General features: G+C 54.3%; 1 protein-coding gene across 1 annotated transcript in view; it reads right to left on the bottom strand.

Annotated features, from left to right (window-relative positions):
• Positions 1-6,264: 6,264 nt before the first annotated feature.
• Positions 6,265-23,464, bottom strand: part of MAP2K5 (mitogen-activated protein kinase kinase 5) — a 122,566-nt gene continuing 105,366 nt past the window's right edge. Inside the window, exons 21-22 of the mRNA XM_078885992.1 lie at positions 22,183-22,228; positions 6,265-10,131 (exon numbers count right to left, since the gene is read on the bottom strand). Coding sequence (XP_078742118.1) covers positions 10,030-10,131; positions 22,183-22,228 — 148 coding nt within the window. The 3' untranslated portion in view covers positions 6,265-10,029. The remainder of the gene's footprint in view (positions 10,132-22,182; positions 22,229-23,464) is intronic.

Here is a 23,464-nt window from a genome sequence, read left to right as displayed (position 1 = left end):
TTCAGATCTCCACGGCCAAGCCGGAGATGGCCATGAGCACACTGCCCAGGCAGATGTTCTACCAAAACAGCCATGTTTAGGCAATGTACAGCCCTCGTTACCATCCCCTTATGGATGGTAGTAAGGGAGGCGATGCAAACATTGATTTGTGATCGCAGGCCGGCGAGGCAATTTCCACTCCAACCGCAAAGGCAAAGCTCTCCCTTACAGTCTTCACAGGCTATCGGGGCAAGTGCTGTTAGCAAGATCCTATGAAGGCCGGAACGGCACGCGAGAGGGTGAGTGACGAGAACCACGCCCGGTTCGCCTTTGTCTGACAAATTGGCGATGTTACACACCGCTTCAGGTACTCATTTGAGGATGAGTCGACCTAGGGGAGGCCCAGGGCCGGTTCAGATAATCGTTACTGGTGTCTGGTGGCCGTGAGCGGGAATCGAACTCGGTTTTCTGCATTCGTCGAGCAGCGCAACGTGCTAACCATTGCACCACCGCTCCCCAAACACAGACACTCCAGCGATGTTACATCAGCTGGAGCGTCTCTCGACTGCAGTCCTGCGTTTGTGTGTAACGGCTGCTTCCTCCGACTGTATAACTACCCCGTGTATGACTTCTAGAAATACATAAACACATCTCAGTACATCCATGCCTCAAAGAGCTTGAGGCAGCACTCACCTCGCCTGACATGCGGCCTTTAGTCAATGGTGGAAATTCCACATTCCCACGACGTGGGGCCAATCTTTGAAAAGGGAAGACCAGTGCCCATTTCTTAAAAGAGTGCTAAAGTTCTCATTCTATCGACCCTGCGAGAAGAATGGACTGTGTCGACCCCAGCATGGGATCTGAACTTACAACCTACTCAACGGCGAATGGAGAATCATTTTCGAAACCGTGTAAACGTGCCTGATTACAGCTCCTTGTCTTATCGGGAGAGGATACACAGGCAGTACCTAAAAGTCACGGTGTCCACCTGCGTATCCGTGACACAGGGAGTCAGACTGAGAGAGAGGGCATTCGAATGAAGTGGATGAATGCGGTGGCATTGCCATATCTCCATAAAACAAACACAAAGGCGCACAAAATAAACACGACGACACGAAATCGGTCGATGGCTCAGATCGGAGGAGGCTAACTCGATGGGGGTGGAGCCATCGGTAATCAATTAGACGAAGCGTTAAGTTACAACGCTTGGCTGAGCGATCGCTCGCTTGTATCAAGTTAAGCAACGACGCCTCCTGTTACGCGGGCAGCCCTCACCAGCCACCGTGTATCAATGTCACCGAGATGGGTCAACTCTCCCTCCCTCCCTCCCATGGTCTCTGCTTCCCTCACCATCCTCCCTGCATCCACCCTCCCTCTCTTCTTCACATCCATCTCCATTCTCATCCTCCCTGCATCCACCCTCCCTCTCCCCCTCACATCCACCTCCATTCTCATCCTCCCTGCATCCACCCTCCCTCTCCCCCTCACATCCACCTCCATTCTCATCCTCCCTGCATCCACCCTCCCTCTCCTCCTCACATCCACCCTCCCTCTCCCCCTCACATCCACCTCCATTCTCATCCTCCCTGCATCCACCCTCCCTCTCCTCCTCACATCCACCCTCCCTCTCCCCCTCACATCCACCTCCATTCTCATCCTCCCTGCATCCACCCTCCCTCTCCTCCTCACATCCACCCTCCCTCTCCCCCTCACATCCACCTCCATTCTCATCCTCCCTGCATCCAACCTCCCTCTCCCCCTCACATCCACCTCCATTCTCATCCTCCCTGCATCCACCCTCCCTCTCCTCCTCACATCCACCCTCCCTCTCCTCCTCACATCCACCTCCATTCTCATCCTCCCTGCATCCACCCTCCCTCTCCCCCTCACATCCACCTCCATTCTCATCCTCCCTGCATCCACCCTCCCTCTCCTCCTCACATCCACCCTCCCTCTCCCCCTCACATCCACCTCCATTCTCATCCTCCCTGCATCCACCCTCCCTCTCCCCCTCACATCCACCTCCATTCTCATCCTCCCTGCATCCACCCTCCCTCTCCTCCTCACATCCACCCTCCCTCTCCTCCTCACATCCACCTCCATTCTCATCCTCCCTGCATCCACCCTCCCTCTCCTCCTCACATCCACCTCCATTCTCATCCTCCCTGCATCCACCCTCCCTCTCCTCCTCACATCCACCCTCCCTCTCCCCCTCACATCCACCTCCATTCTCATCCTCCCTGCATCCACCCTCCCTCTCCCCCTCACATCCACCTCCATTCTCATCCTCCCTGCATCCACCCTCCCTCTCCTCCTCACATCCACCCTCCCTCTCCTCCTCACATCCACCTCCATTCTCATCCTCCCTGCATCCACCCTCCCTCTCCTCCTCACATCCACCCTCCCTCTCCTCCTCACATCCACCTCCATTCTCATCCTCCCTGCATCCACCCTCCCTCTCCTCCTCACATCCACCCTCCCTCTCCTCACATCCACCTCCAATCTCATCCTCCCTGCATCCACCCTCCCTCTCCCCCTCACATCCATCTCCATTCTCATCCTCCCTGCATCCACCCTCCCTCTCCTCCTCACATCCACCCTCCCTCTCCTCCTCACATCCACCCTCCCCTCCTCCTCACATCCATCTCCATTCTCATCCTCCCTGCATCCACCCTCCCCCTCCTCCTCACATCCGCCTCCATTCTCATCCTCCCTGCATCCACCCTCCCTCTCCCCCTCACATCCATCTCCATTCTCATCCTCCCTGCATCCACCCTCCCCCTCCTCCTCACATCCACCTCCATTCTCATCCTCCCTGCATCCACCCTCCCTCTCCCCCTCACATCCATCTCCATTCTCATCCTTCCTGCATCCACCCTCCCCCTCCTCCTCACATCCACCCTCCCCTCCTCCTCACATCCACCTCCATTCTCATCCTCCCTGCATCCACCCTCCCCCTCCTCCTCACATCCACCTCCATTCTCATCCTCCCTGCATCCACCCTCCCTCTCCCCCTCACATCCATCTCCATTCTCATCCTCCCTGCATCCACCCTCCCTCTTACTCCCATCTATCTCCATTCTCATCCTCCCTGCATCCACCCTCCCTCTCCCCCTCACATCCATCTCCATTCTCATCCTCCCTGCATCCACCCTCCCTCTCCCCCTCACATCCATCTCCATTCTCATCCTCCCTGCATCCACCCTCCCTCTCCCCCTCACATCCATCTCCATTCTCATCCTCCCTGCATCCACCCTCCCTCTCCTCCTCACATCCATCTCCATCCTTATCCTCCCTGCATCCACCCTCGCTCTCCTCCTCACATCCACCCCCCTCCCTCCCACCCTCTCTGCTACCATCCATCCCCATTCCTCACTTCCATCCTCCCTCTCTTCCTCCCATCCACACTCTGCTCCCATCCACCCCCCTCCCTCCCCACCCTCGCTGCTCCCCATCCATCCCTCTCCCCCAGTGCTCTCAACCCACCAAACAGGAGCAGATATTACTCTTTGGGTCTTTCGGTAAAGTCACGTAGAAAGGTTCGAAGAAAATAACAAAAACTGCGACGTTTCGATCGCAACAAGAGCGGTCGTTCCTGATGACAACCGATTGTGTTGCGATCGAAATGTCGTCGTTTTTTGTTATTTTTCTTAGAACCTATCTACGTGACTTTACCGAAAGACCCAAAGAAAATGAATTCCTGCAGTCACGAAAGCTTTAAGTCAGGAGCAGACATTGTCTAAGAAATGACGCTGCCTTGCAATGGGCCCAATGATGCAACGCTTCCAGTCCAGGGTTGTGGAGGAGAGCCGTTGGCGAACGACGCGGAACAGATGAGGCGTGAATGGCTTCCTTACCTAGGGCCAAATAGCTCTTTCAAGTTCGTAAGTTGTTTTGTGTTAGATCGCGTAAGTGTGTGTCGTTAACCCGCCACCGCCCGGCACAGCCAATTAGTAAGGTTTGTCACGTAAACAAAACGTGTAAAATTCGTTACTACTTCAGACCACCGGTGTGTTCGGGAGTAAATCCACAACATTTACAATTTTAGGACGACGTTTCGCCGGTAATTACCTTCAGCATCATCGGGCAATCTTACCTTTGTTGAGAAACCACACGCATAGACAACCCAACGCACATCAGTCACGTGTCCCTGCAAGATCTCCCTCCCCTCTACAGTGATATAAGTCATCGTGATTGCAACCCCCTCCCCTCTAGGCCCCGATGAGTACGGCCATGAAGCTTGCAGTGACGGATATACATCGCTTGCGGGCCATTCTTACGTGGTTGGTCTCATGCGGTACCTTGGAGCGAGGAGGAGTTCCGTTTATCTTCTTGGTTCTTTCGGTAAAGTCACGTAGAAGGGAAATAATAAAATAATAAAAATAAAACATAATAAAATACAATTCTCACGACGTCTCGGCCACAACGCAAGCAGCCGTCCTCGTTGTGGCCGAAACGTGGTGAGAATTGTATTTTATTATGTCTTATTTTTATTATTTTATTATGTCCCTTCTACGTGACTTTACCGAAAGAACCAAGAAGATGAATCCCTGCAGTCACGAAAGCTTTAAATCGAAAGAGTTCCGTTTAGCCCAAGAGGCGGAGGTTTTCCAGATTTCTGGCGCATGTACGTTGAACTTCTTTCGCACCGTACGTAGCCAAACGTGCTAATCGGGAGATGCGGCGTAAACATTTGTAAGGCTCTCCCGAGCTCGCTGTGACGCGACAAGAGTTTGGAAGGCAGGTGGAAGTACTGTACAGCAAAGTGGGTTCGTGTAACTACCTCGTGTGGATGTTTTGTTGCGTAATTCCAAAGGTGCGCATGGTGAGTTTCGTCACCCATACAAAAAAAACACGTAATTGGAGATTGGGCAAAGTGTCAACTCAATACGTGGTCTCCCAACTGCCCAAGGATAAAAATACGACTCAAAGCTTTCGTGACTGCAGGAATTCATATTCTTTTGGTCTTTCGGTAAAGTCACGTAGATAGGTTCAAAGAAAATAACAAAAAATTAACAAACAAAAACTACGTTTCGATCGCAACACGAGCGGTCATCAGGAATAGGGGTTTAGCCTCTCAATGCAAACTGTTTATAAAGGTTTAAAACAGTTTGCCTTGAGAGGCTAAACCCCGATTTAAAGCTTTCGTGACTTCAGGGATTCATCTTCTTGGTTCTTTCGGTAAAGTCACGTAGAAGGGAAATAATAAAATAATAAAAATAAAACATACAATAAAATTTTCACGACGTTTCAGCCACAACGCAAGCAGCCGTCCTCAGGTGAAGAAACAGAGCTGTCGGAAAGACAGCGTCTTAAATTAAGACGCTGTCTTTCCGACAGATCTGAGGACGGCTGCTTGCGTTGTGGCCGAAACGTCGTGAGAATTTTATTATATTGTTTAATTTGTATTATTTTATTATTTCCCTTCTACGTGACTTTACCGAAAGAACCAAGAATAGGCTAAACCCCCTTTTGCTGATGACGACCGCTTGTGTTGCGATCGAAACGTCGTAGTTTTTAGTTATTTTCTTTGAACCTATCTACGTGACTTTACCGAAAGACCCAAAGAAGATAAAAAAAAAATGCGTGTTTAGACTCACCGAGGCTTTTAGGGGAGTCGTACATGAAGTGATACCCTAATGTCCGGCAATGGCTCTTCTTCGGTAGATTTACTCTCGCTTGGTTATCGCACATTGTGGATTATTGAAAAGTTTGGAACAAGTTGACAGCACGGTTTAAGATTGATGTAAGAGGTCAGTCATTCCACTTTCTCCCTCTGCTCCGAAGAATCCCCACTTGGGGAAACCATCATTGTCAACCAAGCTCCATCCACTGAAGCATGAAAGCCTCCCCAAGTCAAAAATGTTCGAACCATTATGCACACATCTATATTGAAGGGTAGTGTCGATGAATAATGCAGAAAGTTTAGCTTCTCGTTTGTGCACGGCTGCCTTGGCAGTACGTGGATGGTCTTCTTGTGTGGCGACTTTCAAGTAACGATGTGTGGTGATGACGATCACTGATGACGACAATCATTGATGATGATGACGATCATTTATGATGACGACGATCATTGATGATCATTGATGATGATCATTGATGATGACGATCATTGATGATGACGACGATCATTGATTATGATCATTTATGATGACGACGCTCATTGATTATGATCATTTATGATGACGACGCTCATTTAACAGGCGCAATGGAAGGGTAGGACAGTGGCACGGGAAACGACTCGGTCCGTTTTAAACGAACTCACGCCACACGTTGCAAAACTGCCACTTTATTTATAACAAAAGTTTAATACTGAACACAAGCTACAACATAACATGTAAACTAATGAAAATTATAATGGTTTAGCAAACTCCACTGTCGAGAAAAAGATCCCCTCCCCCACATGAATTTAGCCTCACAGACTGTCAGGGATAAGTGCTGTTAGCGAGCGCCTATTCAAGGCTGGCATGTTGTCACTGGAGGGAGTGGTGAGTGCCAGCACCACACAAACTCGCGCTCTGCCACCTTCATATCTTTGGTGCCAGTGCCGATATTCAGCAACCCATTACGCTCGGCCGTAATTTTAGGCTGAGCCGACCTACAGGATGCCCCAAAAAAAATGGGTTCAAATGCCAATGTTGTCTGCAGTTGTACATCGTGGCCTGGAACTCAACACGGGTAAGCGCGCTGTTTTCGAACCGATAAGACAACCAGAATCACGAAGCTGCACGCACACAAAGATCCCCTACGCAGTACGCAGCCTCCACGTGCTGTTTGGGGGCAAAGCGCAGCGAGCACCCATAATTGCCGGGCCACTGCACACGAGGGGGTGGGTGACCAGCACCAGTCTTGGCTGCCTTTGTTTCCCCAGTGCTGATATTTGCACACTTTGGTCAAGCCGACCTAGGGGAGGGCACAGGTCCATCATTTCAGATGCCCGGCCCTTGTGTTGGCCATAAGTGGGAATCGAACACCACTACACCACCGAAGGCAGAATCGTCCACGCATTGCAAAACAAAGGTCAACCGTATAGCCTCGAACAGACTGTTGGGGCAAGTGGTGTTAGCGAGCACCGAGGTGGTGGTGGTGCAGGCAGCACCACGCCTGGCACACGTCTGTCTCGTCCTCGACCAGTGTTCTTTGTTGATTTGAAGCTTTCGTGGCTGCAGGAATCCATACTCAGTGTTCTTTGTTGCAAGGCCCGCGGGTCCTAGCAGGCCCCTGGTGGCCCCTCGTAGCCTTTAGTGAAGGCCACAGACGTGCGGTGCCCCCCGACAATACACGCCATGTGAAAACACCGCCCCCCCCCTCGCCCCCATCATCATCGTGCTGTCAAACCCAAATAGTTTCATATAGTGTTCGGCGGCCCTTACACTGATGGTGTTTTATCGGCGAAAGTGCCCACCCCCATCCCACCCCCCTCTGAAAATTTGTCAAGAAAACTGCCCGGGGAGGGGGGGGGGAGAAGGCCAGGGCAGTTTGAGATGGAAGTGATGATGCAGGCCAGTGGCGATCATAACTCTCGCCGGCACTCTCCTCCACGCAGGAATGCACCCGAGCGTGAAACGTAACAAATCGTCGTTAACTCGTAAACACAACCGATGGATCGAGTACACACTTTAGGACGACGACGACGACGACCTGATTTCCGAGAACAAAAAGTTGCACAAAAGCTTAGGTCGGCATCGTCTCGGCAAACCCTGTCGCGCAATAAATAAGCTGCCACTTGTGGCCGAGCCCTTCCAGTCGAGCGCTGGGTGTCAGCAATTTGTGGTTGCGTGCAAGGCACCTGCCAGCGAGCCTCCAAGTGCACCTAGCCTGGCACAAGCGCCGTGGTGACGTTACCGCTGCTCGGTGGCGAATGGCGGTTGTTGTTGTTGTGTACGCGCACGTGCGTGTGTGTGTGTGCGTGGCTGAGTGTGGAAGTTGGCCTTTTAACGCCGCTGAAACGTGTAAAATAGCGTCGATCTTTAGGCGAACAGGAAACACCACGGGACCGTTTTGCCAGGATCAAAGTATGTGACAAAGCATGCTCTCTCTGGGCCTTTCGGTAAAGTCACGTAGAAAGAAAATAAATTACCGAAAGAACCAAAGAGTAATTCCTGCAGTCACGAAAGCTTCAAATCAAGTTTAAGACATGCTCTGGTAATATATGATGCCTTGTCCTTCAAACTGATTGGCCCCACACCAGAGACAGCAAGCAGCCTTCTGTGTGGCCACGTCTCACTGCAAGTGCCGCACCTGAGAACAACGCCACAAGGTGAGCAGGACACACTTAATGTCGACATGGGCTTGCACTGCCGTCACGTGGCGAACAAACAACCAATGGGCACGCGGGCAGCACAGGGGCGCTGCCTTCAAATTATTTAAATAATCATCCAGCACGTGCTGGCGTTGGTGGCCAACATATGTAAATAACTGCCCGTGCGTTGCCTTATGATATTCATAAATAAATACTGCAAACGCTACGGATCGCAGCTGATGGCGATGGCTATAATTGTAACTAATTGCTGGCTCGCTATTGTCACTAATTCAATTGCGCAGCATTTATGACAACACGTGACACATGACTACTGTAATTAGCACAACGCAGCAAAATCTTAATGGGCTTGTGCTCATTTCCACTCACGGAACAGCGTTCTGTGTTCTATTAATATATCAATTTGTGTATATGTCATTATTCTTGTAGACCTTTGCAAGTTTTCTGTACAATTCCATAGAATGTCCAAATGGCATGTCCAATCTTGACTTGAAGCTTTCGTGACTGCAGGAATCCATGCTCTTTGGTTCTGTCGGTAAAGTCACGTGGGTAGAAAAATTTAATATTATTTTTATTTTTATTATTTTTCTACCTGCGTAGGTACAAAAAGAAAATAGAAAAATGTTTAGTTTATTATTTTTATTTCTTTTATTTTTCTACCTACGTGACTTTACCGAAAGAACCAAAGGGCACGTTCATGTCAACACTCTCGAGTGGAGTGCATTTTTCTTTTTCAAATTGGCGCCAAATGTTGTGGTGCAACCCAATCCAGCCGCATACTACTGGTCGCGTGAGGTTGCCGGCGAGATGTTAACTCCCTCGCCTGGTGTGCAGGAGGTCGTGGGTTCGATCCCCGACCCCGACGCCTGCTCTATATTTAAAGTTGGCATGTCCTCCCCGTGGTCGTGTGGACTTTTCTCCGGATCCTCCGCTTTTTCTCCCTTCACATTTGGAATCAACGTGAGTTTATAGAGTAATTTGGCTGCTATGAATGTGCACGTGATAAGCTATGAACTGTGGCCAGGTCACTTCTGAAAAGGAGCTATAATAGCTCAGTGGGCCTTACCTTGTAAAATAAAAATAGTTTCAGTTTTTTTTTAGGTCACGGCGTTCACGGCTCTGTTGCGCTAAACTTCTGTGTGCGTGGACAGAACCGCTGTAGCGACACTTTTTTTGTTCAAGCCAACGAGTGTCAATAAAAAAAAAGTAAGAAAACGTCCTCGTGTGTTTGTGTATATATGTGCATGTGTCAGTGTGCGCGACATCCAAGTGTGTGTGTGCGCATGCACATGAGCGCATGTCTGCTGCATGCACATGAGCGCATGGCTGCTGCATGCACATGAGCGCATGTCTGCTGCATGCACATGAGCGCATGTCTGCTGCATGCACATGAGCGCATGTCTGCTGCATGCACATGAGCGCATGTCTGCTGCATGCGCATGAGCGCATGTCTGCTGCATGCGCACACGTACGTGCACATATTCTCATCCCAGTCGGTTAACCGCAACACGCAATGGGTCGGTCGCGTGCCCTCTTGCCAGCGAGCCTTCGACGCCTCCGGATGGTCACCCAAGTGCTGCTGCGGTGACGCCACCAACACTTAAGCGGCGAACGGCGGCCTTTGCTGTATATTTCTGCGTGTGTATCGATAGTCCCGCGTGCGTGTGTGTGTGTGCGTGCGTGCGAGCGAGCTTATAACAGTCCCAAAATGACGAAACCTCCTTGTCCTGCTCGCGTCGTTCAGGCACCGCCGTCCACGCACTCAGCGAGCCAGCGAAGAGGTCACGGGGTCAGACGGGGGCGTTGGCCCTCCTCTCTTCCAGGCTGCGACACACCCACATGGACACCACCTCCGTGTTGCCATCGTCGAACTGCTTGATGAACTGGTGAACCTTCGCGGGAGTTTGTGGGAGAGAGAAGCAGGCGGAGTGACGGTCAAAGTTGAGATGCGTCCGCTCTGTAAAGGAACCTCACAAGCTCGTCTGTGCGCGAGTCGGTCCGTCGGCGGTCGCATCGGGTACACGCAGTAGCGGAGCCTGTGTGGGGGCAAGGGGTGACCTTGGTGCCCCCCCTGCCCACACACTGGTGACCTTGGTCCCCCCTGGTGGCCAAAGCTACGAGTTGGGGCCCCGTTGAAGGGACTTTTATTATTGATGTTGACCTATGTACCGCCCTATGACCCCTGCCCCGACATCTATGCTTCCCCACCTTTATGAAACTGCGCCAACCGGCGTGGTGAAGTACGGTCCCGAGGCCCCGACAACCCGCCCGGCGCAGCGAGGCCCGCGTGCACGCTTCCATCGCGAGATTTGAATGTCAGCGGGCAGCGCGGAGCGTCCGGCGGAACAGAGGGAACAGCGCCTCGCATCACGTTACTTTTACAACGCCACGAGCAATGTGGGTGAACTGACTTAACGGGGAGGAGGAGGAGGAGCGGTGGGGGGGGGAGGCAAGGGGGGGGGGTGTTAGGGGTACGGGGTTGGGGAGCGCACGCGTACAGGAGTGCGGGGCTAATGCAATAGTTTCAATTCGGGAGGTTGCTTTGTCAATACGCGGCTTTCGGCCCTAAGCGGTAAAAGCGGCGCGGCTTAAAGAGGCCGCATCGACAGCGATCTCGGTCGTCCGTCACGCGGCCAGCTCTCAGGTGTTAACCGCCATCGACAGCTGCCTCCCCCGCGCAGCACGACCCGTCATCAATATCATTTTCTCCCGACGACGGCTACGAAGCGCCGTCAGCGCCGCTCCGATCATCTCCGGCTTAGGCGGGAACCTGCGGCGAAGCTCCGTCGCCGTTTGGGAGATGATGTGGGAGGAGGGGGGGGGTGTTGGTGAGAGAAGGGAGCAGGGGAGGGGGTGCCTGATGCGCGGGGTCAAGGAGGGAGGGAATCAATGGCAGTTGTTGGTAGTCACTGTTTACTTGCGCTAGAGCGATGCAAGATACGAGGCTGCACATGACACGAGGCGACGCCGCGTGCGCACGTAGGTACTGGAGGAGCCCTCGCGTCGATTCACCCGGCCCCTCGTCGAGCGGTGCGCGGGGAGGGCACGAGGGTGGATCTACGTGCCCTGTGGGCGAGCGGTCGAGCAGGCGATCGGGTGAGCGAGCGCGTAAAGCGGGTGGGGCGAGCAGGTGCGTGAGCGGGGGGGGGGGTGGAGCGAACGAGCGAGCGAGCAAGCAACTGGGCGAGGGCGCAAGTGAACGAGTGAGCGAGATTGATGCGAAAGGGTTAAACGAGCAGGTGAACGAGTGAGTCGGCAAGTTGGTGAGAGAGCGAGCGAGCGAGCGATCGGACGGACGGGGCAAGCCGAAGAGCCGTCAGCCAACGCCAATCGCCCACAATGTCCTCCGCGGCTCTCGTCACTCGGATCGCAGCGCTCGCTCGCCGGCGTGGGATGCGCCGCCGACTAACGGGGCCGGAGTGGTGGGGGGGGGGGGGGGAGCGGTGCCGCGAGGGGCGCACAGTGCCGACGGAAAAAATTAACAAATGCCGTGCGCAGCGTGAATTATGAATGGGAATGAGCGCGCACGCCGGGACATTCCACCCGAGCCGGGTCGATCGACAAGAAACGGGCCGAAAACAGACGACTGCAACGCGAGGGGTTGACTTTTGACAAAATCTGAGATGAAAACTCCGCTCCACGCGCTCGACGTCGCCGGCGACATCGCCATCATCGCGATCTCAGCCGACTCCCGCCCCTACCAATCGCATCTGTGTCGCCCAGTGGCGTAGCTAGAGAGTGTGCAGGCGGTGTAATTGCACCAGGGCCCAGGGGTCGGTGGGGTCCAGCCACCAGCCAATGAAGAGCAGAGAAACTGGACAAGGCCTCCCAGCCCCCCCCCCCCCATTTTATTCCATGCTACCACGGCACCGTGCCAACCACACTACGCCACTGCTGTCACTGTCTAAATATTTTATCAAGTGAGCTGATGGAACCTCATAAAATACGTCTCAAGGTGTCAACGGCGAGTGATTAACGGTGGCAGAGCGTTCCATAACTTTGCAGGCAAGCGTCGGAGACGCAAAAATGCTTTCCACAAATTCTGCCGACGTCAGGCCACGGACCGATCCCCTCGTCGCCCGGTGCAATCATTCCGCCAGGGTGGCCCGCTGGCATTTCTCCACGCCACACGCCAAATGCCACGGGCAAAAGAATTTCACATCCTCGTCCCCAGTTTCGTTTTTCTTGTGAACGCAAACCGGGTCCCGGGCGCTTAACGGGCGTTTCATCGCCGAGTGAGCTGCAGGAACATGGCGTATAGTGACACACACACCAGCACGGACACCGACCACAGCTATAACAAAACAGAGATCCCTCCCTGTAGCCATTGGGGCGAGCGTTGTTAGCGAGCACCTACGAAGGCCGGTACGGCGCACGAGAGGGTTTGGGTGTAGCCAGGAGCCAGCCACGCCCGGCCACTTTCGTCTCTCCGGTGGCGATGTTTACACGTTGCACCAGCTACTCCTTCATGGCCGAGTCAATCTAGGACAGGTCCAGGATCATCAGTGAGATATTCACCACCGATGTTGGCCACGGCCGGGATCTGAACTCGGGACTTGGAGTTAATAGCTCAGTGAGCCAACCACGACACGCTGCTGCTCTGCAGACTCGATCTGTTGGCTAGTAACAAAGACAAAGATCCCCTGTGCAGCCTACACAGCCTGTTAGGGAAAGGGCCGTGAGTGAGCACCTATGGAGGCACACAGTGCCAGAGACACACAGGACACACAGTGACACATACAGACACACAGCACATGAAGATGAAGAAAAGCTCCCCCGTGTAGCCTGCAACAGACTGTAGGGGCAAGTGCTGTTAGCGAGCACCTATGAAGGCCGGCACGGTGCATGAGGGGGTGGGTGGCCAACACCACGCCCGACCGCCTTTGTCTCCCCAGTGGCGATGTTTATACATCGCACCAGGTACTCATTTGAGGCTGAGTCGACCTAGGGGAGGCCCAGGACCGGTTCAGATAATCGTCACCGGTGTTGGCCGTGAGCGGCAATCGAACCTGGGTCGTAGCGCAGCGTAGCGTTAAGTGCTACACACACAGTGATACACAGTGACTCAGAGACACACAGTGACACACACAGGCACGCAGCGCACACACACACCGTGACACACAGAGTGACACACCGTGACACACAGAGTGACACACACACCGTGACACACAGAGTGACACACCGTGACACACAGAGTGACACACACACACCGTGACACACACAGTGACACACACACACCGTGACACAGAGTGACACACACCGTGACACAGTGACACACACACACCGTGACACACAGAGTGACACACACACCGTGACACAGAGTGACACACACACCGTGACACACAGAGTGACATACACACACCGTGACACAGAGTGACACACACACCGTGACACACAGGTCATGTAATGTTGGCGCCACTCTGGAACAGACTTTGAAAACGAGCACGACAGAATGTTTTTTTTCGGCGGGGGGGGGAAGGAGGGGTTTCGCGAGGCCGGGCAGGATTAGTGCTGCCTGGACGCGATGGGCAGTGCACTCAGACATAATGGAATCCCCTCCGTCGCGAGTGAGAGCGAGAGAGTGAGTGAGAGACAGGGGGGGGAAAAAAAACAGCAAAAAGCGAGGGCCTTTTAAAATGGCAGCAATAAGCTTAGAGGCCTAATGAGGGCTTAAAGCTTGCGGGGGATAAACGGGACATGCATTTTCTGCACTCTGATCTGTCCCCAGACGTGCCGTCGTTTTGCGGGCAAGTGCGCAGTTTTCCGAAAACATCGCTAAAACACGCGCCCGCCGCTCCTCTCCTCTCTCTCTCATCTTTCGCTCTCTTCTCTCCTCTTATCATCTCTCCTCTCCTTGCTCTCTCTTCTCCGTTCCAAATCTCCGCTCGGATCAAATCCTCCGGCCCGCCGCTAGCTCATCCCGTTAAACGGCACGCGGCTGGCCCAGAGAGCAAATTAAACACGCCTTTAATTAATCTCCAATTAATCCTTAATTGGGCGAAATAAAGAAAACAATCAACTCCGCAACCCCCCCAGATCTCGCCCGCTAAAGCCACCCACGAAATGAGAGAGAGGGGGGGTTACGAGATTGCTGGACGTGTGTGAGTGTACGTGTGTGTACACGCGCGTGCGTGTGTGTTCGTACGGGGAGCGGTGGTGTAGTGGTTAGCGCTACGCTGCGCTACGAACCCGGCCACCCGGGTTCGATTCCCGCTCACGGCCAACAACACCAGTGACGATTACACGATGTAACACAATTTTTGTTCCTGGGTACTAAGTGTTATTTTTTTATTGCTTGTGCCTCAAAAGTATAGAAAATTTATTTTATTCCCCACAAACTTTGCTTTGTGACCAGGACTTTATGTGAACGAAAAACACAAATTCGCCCGTTTTCAAAATAAAAGCAAAGTTTGTGGGGAATAATAGCAATTTTCTATACTTTTGAGGCATAAGCAATTAGCAAATAACACTTACTACCCAGGAACATTTTTTTTTGTTACACAGTGTTATCTGAACCGGTCCTGGACCTCCCCTAGGTCGACTCGGCCTCAAATGAGCACCTGGTGCGGTGTGTAAACATCGCCACTGGGGAGACAAAGGCGGCCGGGCGTGATGCTGGCCACCCACCCCCTCGTGTGCCACAGTGCCGGCCTTCATATGTGCTCACTAACAGCACTTGCCACTACAATCTGCTAAGGCTACACGGGGTATCTTTGTCTTTGTGTGCGTGGTGAGCGGTGGTGCAGCGGTTAGCGCAATGCCGCGCAACGAACTCGGCGACCCAAGTTTGATTCCCGCTCACGGCCACCGACACCGCCGACGATGACCTGAACTGGCTCTGGGCGTCGTCAAGGTCAACTCAGCCTCAAACGAGTGTCTGGCACGGTGCACGAGGGGGTGTGGGTGGCCAGCACCACGCCCGACCGCCTTTGTCTCCCCCCAGTGGCGATGTTTACACACCGCACCAGGTACTCATTTGAGGCCGAGTCGACCTAGGGGAGGCCCAGGACCAGTTCAGATAATCGTCACACAGTGTTGACAGTGAGCGGGAATCGAACCCGGGCCGCCGGGTTCGTAGCGCAGCGTAGCGCTAACCGCTGCACCACCGCTCCAGCTACACACACGAGGAGGTGGGGGGGTGTGGTGTTGGGGGATGGTTGTTGCCTTCCTGGACCGGTCGACAGCAACAACAACAACAGAAGGATGCGGCACGGCGGGTGCGGCCGGGCTCCGCTAACACGTTCACAATCGATTAGTCCCGCGGAGGAGCGCCGGGGGAGGTCGGAGCCGTGATGCCTCTCCTCCTCCTCCTCCTCCGCTGCCGCCGCCGCCGCCGCCGAGCGCGCAAAAGCACATTAGCACATTTATGAAGTCGATGGAACAGCAAGCAAATTAATATCGGTAACCGGCGGGAAGTTAACCCCGTGTTACATTGATTAAAGCACATTTAAATTCCTGTCAAGTCCACTTTGGCTCGCCGGCAAACTAGAATGCCGATTTCCACCACCCCCCCTCTCTCTCTCTCCTCGCCCTTCCCCTTCTTCTACCGTTCGCTCTCCCTCTCCCTCTGCGACCTCCGTTTCCCCCACAAAGCACCCACGGACCCCCACGGACCCCCCACCCCCACAACCGCCCCTAAAATCGCACCTCGGCTCAACGGCCGCATAAGCAACGAGCGGCGTTGTTGCGACCTGGGCACAGATTACACGATTTTTTTTGTTATTTTTAAACACGAAATCTTTATCCTTACCATAAACGGCACGGGAAGAGATTAAGAAAACCCCCAAAATCGTCTCGGGATGACGGGACAGACGATGTCACCGAGAAATTTTGTTTCAGCTCGAAATTGCTCGGCCAGTGTAGCATGGTGTGTGTGTGTGGGGGTAATGTCACCTTCACCTGCCTCCTGTGTGGGCCAGCAAGTTTTAGGGGGTTGCCCGCCTCTTGAGACGCAAGAAAACCGCGACGTACCACGGGGAGGAACATCTCGCAGTGAAGCAAGCGGGAGAACTACCTGCGGGTGCATTGCCTCCGAGCGGCGTGTGACAGCAGCCACACGGACCCAGCCCGCGACACGTTTAACGCGCTGCGGAGACTTGCAGATATCCAAGGAGAGCCGCCTCAATAGTAAGAGAGCGATCTCCTGGGAAAACCGGGATAGGTGGACATCCTACGGAGGAGGGCCCTATCGCGGTATTACTAGAAGCAGTACAGCAAGTAGGTCGCCGGCCCATCTGTGTGGATTTTTGTCTCCGCTTGCACGTGATCCCAAACACTCGTTAAGGGATTGGCTCAAAATCCCGAGATAGCGTCCTCTATAAAAAACATTTAAATTAGTTTAGGGAGGTTTTCCTGGGTGAAAAAAACAATAATTACGATTATGAGTGACGGTGAGAGGTGAGATCGGTTGTTGTGCGAGAGTGGAGGGGCGCGACAGCACTGACGGTCTATCCAGCGGTGGATAGACCCTAGCTGATTATGATATCATTTACACGTATACTCTGAACTGAACCCAAACGTGAACGCTCTACAAAAAGGTTAATCCGCTAATGGGTGCCGAGCCGTGCGATGGGATGATTGTGTATTTTTTTTGCTGTGAGAACGGTGAGTGGCATTGCAACGACCGAACGCGCGAGCGGTGGTGAGCGGTGAGTGGCGGTGAACGGCGGGGAGTGGTGGTGAGCGGCAGTGAGTGGCCGTGAGCGGTGAGCGGTGGTGAGTGGCGATGAGTGGTGAGTGGCGATGAGTGGTGAGTGGCCGTGAGCGGTGAGCGGCGGTGAGTGGTGAGCGGCGGTGAGTGGTGAGCGGCGATGAGCGGTGAGTGGCGGTGAGTGGCGGTGAGCGGCGAGGGGGGAGGGCGACCGGCAGAGTCAAGCGGAGTGAATTTAGCGAATTTCCGAGCGCGGGTTTTATACTTTCTCCGCGAGCGCTGGAGGGAAATCAATGCGCGGAACCGTTCCCGGATCAATTATTCAGACTGTTAATGTGCGTCTCTTTCACGGTAATTGTGTTTACTTCGCGCAGTTGGGATGGAATGTAATTGTCCGTAAATGTCCCCCCCCTCCCCCCATCACCACCCTCCGACCAATTTTTTTTCTTCCCCCTTCACTTTCTATTCATTACCTCCAACCCTCCGCTCTTAACGAGACAGCCTGCCAATGGCTGTGGCGGAGCTCAATTCGCGCTGTACACTTTGCGGTGATGGATGTCGCGGGTTTGCCGTGGCCGCGTCGTCGCCGCCGCCGCTCTCTTCGCCGTCGCTTTGGCTCAATTTTAGACGCACGCGGAGTCACGGCGGGTGAGAGAAGGAAATGCGCACGGCTCGTGCCGACATGTAGACACGTGCGCATCCGTGCCGGCACACGCGCGCATCCGTGCCGGTACGCGCGCACACACACTTAGGTGCTCGCTAACAGCACTTGCCCCAACAATCTTGTAAAGGCCATATATGGGGGGGGGGGGGGGGGTCTTTGTATTTATCTTTGATGTGCGTGTCGGCGTGCGGGGAGCGGTGGTGCAGCGATCAGTGCACTGCGCTATGAACGCGGCGACCCGAGTTCGATTCACGTTCACGGCAAACACATCGGTGACGATTATCTGGACCGGTCTTAGGCCTCCCCTAGGTCAATGGCCAGTGTGCGTGCGCGTATGTGTCCCCTAGGTCGACTCAGCCTCAAATGAGTACCTGGTGTGGTGTGTAAACATCGCCACTGGGGAGACAAAGGCGTCCAGCCATCGTGATGGCCACCCGCCCCCTCGTGTGCTGTGTTAGGTGCTCGCTAACAAAACTTGCCCCTACAGTCTGTGCATCGGCAGGTGTGTATTGTCTGCGTGTGCGTGTCTTTCTGTGCCTGTGTAACCGAGTACGTGTATTATCTGTGTGTCTACGAGTGTATCTACGTGTGTGTGCCTGTTGGCGTCTGTATGTCTGCGTGCTCGTGTCCGCGTCTGCAAGGTGCGTGTCTCTGCGTGCGCGTAAATACATTTGAGGCTGGCGTCCAAGCACAGGTTAACGAAGGAGAGTTAAATTGTTTCCCACCAATTGGAGAGGAAGTAATGCACATCTTGGCTGGCTGACATGCATTAATGAGGCCTATAAACTGAAACGTTAATCCCTCTTCTCAACAATCAAAAAATCTTTACGCTCGCTTTACGTAACACACGAAGGCATAGATCTTCTTGCAAGCCTCATTGGCAGCCGAGCCAATCGCTGTTGGCGTGCACCTATTAAGGCTGGCCTGGCACCAGGGGAGTGGTAACACGGCCAGCGCAACGCACACGCTTGGCCGCCTTTGTCTCCCCAGCTAATGACGTTCACGGAGCAGGCGCCCCCGTTTCAGGCTAAGCCGACCCAGAGGAGGCGTAGGCCAGATCCAGGAATTCAACTCCCAGGTCGCCGGGATCGTAGTGTCGCTCGTGTCTTTACCCACAATGCCGCCACCTATTTATGAGACCCCTTGCAAGGGGACACACCCTGTCCTGTGGTTATCGCACGTGAACACCGGTGAAAACTCTCACTGACGAGCGGTCTCTGATGGAGATGTAGGTTGCCGCGTCTGCTCGCAGTAAACACAGTTGCGTGATATTATTATTCACTGAATGTATGTGCTTTGCCGTGACATAAATGTGTAAAGTTTTACACAGGAAGCACTGGGGGTTGATCGATTCCGCGCCTCCGATAAGCACGTTTGGCCAAGTACGACGCGAAAGAAGTTCAACGCGCGTGCGTATGTGCCCGCCGAACAGTCTCTCTCCGAATTCCGTGTATCACAACAAGTGAATTGCATATTGAGAGGTGATTAAAAACTGCTCTCTGTAAACACGGAGTGCTTTTTGCCGCGTCGCGGGGTAATGAATCCGAGTGAGACCGAGAGAACCCCACCCCTCCAACACACCCCACACTGCGCCCGACACAACAAACGGCCGAGGGAGACCTTGCGAGGAAAAGCCATCAAGCCCCGCTCAGTTTTTATCTTCGTTTTATTTTTTTTCCTCCTCCTTAAGAGCCTTACAGCACGCGCCGATTTGTAAACAAATCTCAAGTAATTGCCTGCACCGCACCTGTGCCTACACGACCAATGGGACACAGCGGAGCAGTCAGAACCGACAAAAAAAAGCCCTCGCAGCCAGCCTTAATTACACGTGAATTAATAATTAAAAGCAATAACCTTAATTGAAGGCGCGCCTGCTTAAAAAAAAACATCTCCGGAACAACCCATTTGCCTCCCTTCCTTAATTGCGTCATTCCTTAAATGCCGCCGCTTCAATGTCCAATAGTCGAGGTTTTAAATCGTGCGATCCCCCCCACCCACCCACCACCGCCACCCACCAATCCCCCTCCACCCCACCAACCACCCCCCTCCTCTCTCTTCGTTTAAGCTCCTTTGAGGTCCATTTTGATAAACACTTGGGCACTAAAGAGCGCGCTCCGCCCATGGTCCACGGGTGTCAAGGCGCGTAATCCCCCCCTCCTCCTCCCGTCCCCTCCCCCACTGCCCCCCCTGCCCTCCCTCCCAGCGAGCCCCCGCAGAGCGGCAGCTAAACGCGACGCGATTGAAGTCGTTTAGAGGCAGCAGCGGCGGCGGCCGCTTTCTCTGAGCCGCGTGCGCGCAAACCAGCACGCAGCTCGCTCGCTGTGCGCGCACGCGGCTCGATCAGACCGCTCGGTGCTCCCTCGGAGCTGGGGGAGAGTGGGGGGGGGGGGGTGTGGAGGTGTGGAGGGGGGAGGGGGGGAATGGGGGGCAAATCGGGGGGAGGAGGGGGGGGCAGATCGGGGGGAGGCTCGATGGCTCGCTAACGCGTGAGCGGAGGAATGATTGGGATTGCAGAATTCTCCGGGAGAGCCTTCGCAGATACGACGAGCGTGCGTCACGCGCAAACACGAAGACAAAGATCCCCCGTATAGCCTTAAATTATTGTTGGGGCAAGTGCTGTTAGCGAGTAGCACCTATGAAGGCCGGAACGGCAAACGAGGGGGTGGGTGGCCAGCACCACGCCCGGCCGCCTTTGTCTCCCGAGTGGCAATGTTTACACACCGCACCAGGCACTGTACTCGTTTGAGGCCGAGTCAACCTAGGGGACACACACGCGCAGGCAAGCAAGCAGGCAAGCAAGCAAGCGCGCACGCACATACGCACGCGTGCAAGTACGCGCGCACACGGGCCATTGAAATCGAGCCGAGACCGCCGCAGGATTCGCGCAAATCACTGGGCCCTGAAGAATCCTCACAAATATATCACGGGCTGAGTCATTTAAAACGTATCTCCCTAAACGAAACACGTCTACACATCCCTGCGCTGAATAATCCACGCGAATATCCACGCGCACAATTTCCCCCCCCCCTTCCACCCGAACGGCGCGCACGAACATCACGTCCCCAAATAAAGACGCGCGATTATCCCTGCGACGAAAATAATTTGTATAAATATACCTAAGTGCCTTTACCGAAAGAACCAAAGAGTATGGATTCCTGCAGTCACGAAAGCTCCAAATCAAGATAGAACAGTAATAATGTATAGTCCCTTTGTAAATCCATGATTCTCATGATGATGTGTGGTTCATGGTGGGGGGGGGGGGGGAGGTTGTTGTTTGACCATACTTCACCGCCACACTGATCAATGCAGGTCGGTGAAGGTGGGAAGGGGTGCCGCGGTTCGGAGTCATCGCTCGCCACTGATGCTAGCCGTGATTGGGAATGGAATTCTGGTAGGCAGGTGCATAGTTCAGTGAGCTAACCACCACACACACACACTGCGCAAAAACACAATCAGAAACCGGCCACATTTATCAATTCACAGCTGGATAAATACTTCCCCATGCCCTGCCAGTCATAGGGGTTGTTTGACCATACTTCACCATTCATTGGGGGTTATTTGACTTAATCTACACCAACATCTCTCCCTCCGGGAAACAAAAAAAAACACCCACGAATTTCTCCTCTCGGGATAATCGCATCTCTAGCTGAAACAATCCACGCACAAACATCTGCCCCCCCCTCTCCCCTCTCCCCACCCTCTCTCACCCAGCAACATGACGCCCCCCTCTGCACCGCCTGCTCGTGACCTCTGCTCTACCTCGGCTTTCGCAATCGTCCGTCCCGTTCGTCCGACTTTGCGCTGCGCAAAAATGCCCCCCCCGCCCCCCACCCCCCCACTAAACTTCACCCGTCGCACTCAAGCAGATTTTTGCAAAGGTCTATTTTGCACCGGGCATTAGCAAAAGTATTAAACCATAACGGGGATGAGCTTTTGCGCTGATAATTTAGCAATTGCCATTATTGCAGGTTCTGCACTTTAAACCGTCGTTGTTGTTTTGTTCTAAAGCGGTGATTAAACGCACAAACGAGCGGCGCTCTGGCGGCTGGCGTAAGCGTTGGGTACAATCGGGGGTCGATTTGAAATTGTGGGATGATGATGATGTTGTTGCTGTTGGGGTGAGGGGTGGGGGGGCACGGCACTGGCGGGGGTGGGGAAGGTGTGGGCATGGTGGGGGGCGAGGGGGGGGGTGATGAAGAAGGGGGGGTGGGGGGATGTATTTTTGTATTAAGGTTTATTTGGGGCGGTGGTGGCAAAGCGATGAGCCGGCATCCTGGGTTCGAATCCAGGTGTCAGCCGCCGGGTTCTCGATGGCAGCAGTGAGGTGGAGGTCTCGCCGCAATCACCAATATCGGCTTGACCGTTATTCCTCTCGTAGGCGGAGCGGGCGAGGAAGCGCTGCTCCCCACTGTGTGCACTCGAGGTCACTTGGAAGGGTTCTCGGCGATAGATCTACGATATCCGCTACCGTGGGCCCTTCTCTCGCACAGAGGGTTGCGCGCGCCGCTAGATACGGGAGATCCGGACGGATCCTTCGTCTCTGGACGTGATACAGGCGCGGCCACAATCGGGACTCAATTGGGGTAAGACGACAACGGGAACACAATGTGTTGTTGGGCAAAGCCTTACCATGAGATCCTCTGGTGCCGGCCTCTCGGTTGGCAACTTCCTCATGCTGTGGCACAAGACAACACAAACGTGAACACGCGCACGCACACACACGCACGCACACGTTAACACAAACGACAAAGACACACAACGTTGCCGAGATGATGGCGGCGGTAACTTTACACGACAGTGGCAGCATGGGGAGCAACAACGGCTGGTGCCGGGGTGCACAGGAGCATGGGTAGTGTGGGGGGACTGGGAGTGTGGGGCGGGGGGGGGGCACAGGAGCATTAGTAGCATGGGGTACAGCTGGGGGTGTGGGCGAGTGGGGGGCAAGGGAAGTATAGGAGGGGTAGAGAGTGCAGGGCGATCGGAGGTGACACGCACGTACGCTCCACTTTCATGGACAAAGTCCACAAACAAAACCAGGAATCACGCTTTGATCGCTCGCGCTCAAGTCAGCATGGCCGGGACACCCCCCCCCCCCCCACTCTGTAAATATATGTATGGTATGTTGAACTTCTTTCGCACCGTACGAAGCCAACTGAGCTAATCGGAGGTGCGGGGGAAGCAGCAAGAGTAAGCACGAGGCTAAGATGTGCAGAACGAGGCGTGGAGGAGGGATATGGTGGATGTGGGGGCGGCGCGGGCAGGCGACAGTCAAGAGTGGGGGGCCAGGCTGGGGCATAAGAGAGGGGGGGCAGAGGGTGTGAGGAGGGAAGCCCCCCACCGTACCGCACGATGCACGCCCCCCCTTCCCCCCATGCAAAAATTGGCCGGGATAGCATTTGGAGCAAAGCAGGGGCGACAGACGCTCGCTCGCTCGCTCGCTCCCTCCCTTGCTCCCTTCCCTTGCTCTCTCCTCCCTCCTCTGCGCGCTCACACCCGAGGCCGTCGGCGTGAAAATGAATGTCACAAATGAATAGTCATTAGCCCCAGGCGAGGGTTCTCACTGCGCCGCGCCAGTAATGACAAACGACACTTAATAACTGACAGCCTCCGCTCAGACGCCGCGAATCGCGAGGGGGGGCAGAGGGCAAAGCGAAGGGTTTAGCGCGCGCGCGCGAGCGCCTGACAGCGCCCAACACCGGGGCTGTCAGCGGCGCCGGGCTCCTCGCGCTAAATTATTCCACGATAAAATAATTTAAAAATGGGGTGGGGGGGGGTGGGGGGGCGTGGGCGGTAGGAGGGGGTGGTGGAGGGTGGCGGTACGTGGGGAAACGGCGGAGGAGGGTGATGGGGGATAAGGAGCGGGAAGTGGAAGGGGAAAGTAGGAGAGAGGGTAGGGGGCGGTAGTTGGTTA

Source organism: Lampetra fluviatilis, chromosome 3 (assembly GCF_964198595.1).
Source record: "Lampetra fluviatilis chromosome 3, kcLamFluv1.1, whole genome shotgun sequence".
Classification (NCBI taxonomy): Eukaryota; Metazoa; Chordata; class Hyperoartia; order Petromyzontiformes; family Petromyzontidae; genus Lampetra; species Lampetra fluviatilis.
Note: the sequence above shows the minus strand (reverse complement) of the source record. Positions and strands in the feature narration are given on the sequence as shown.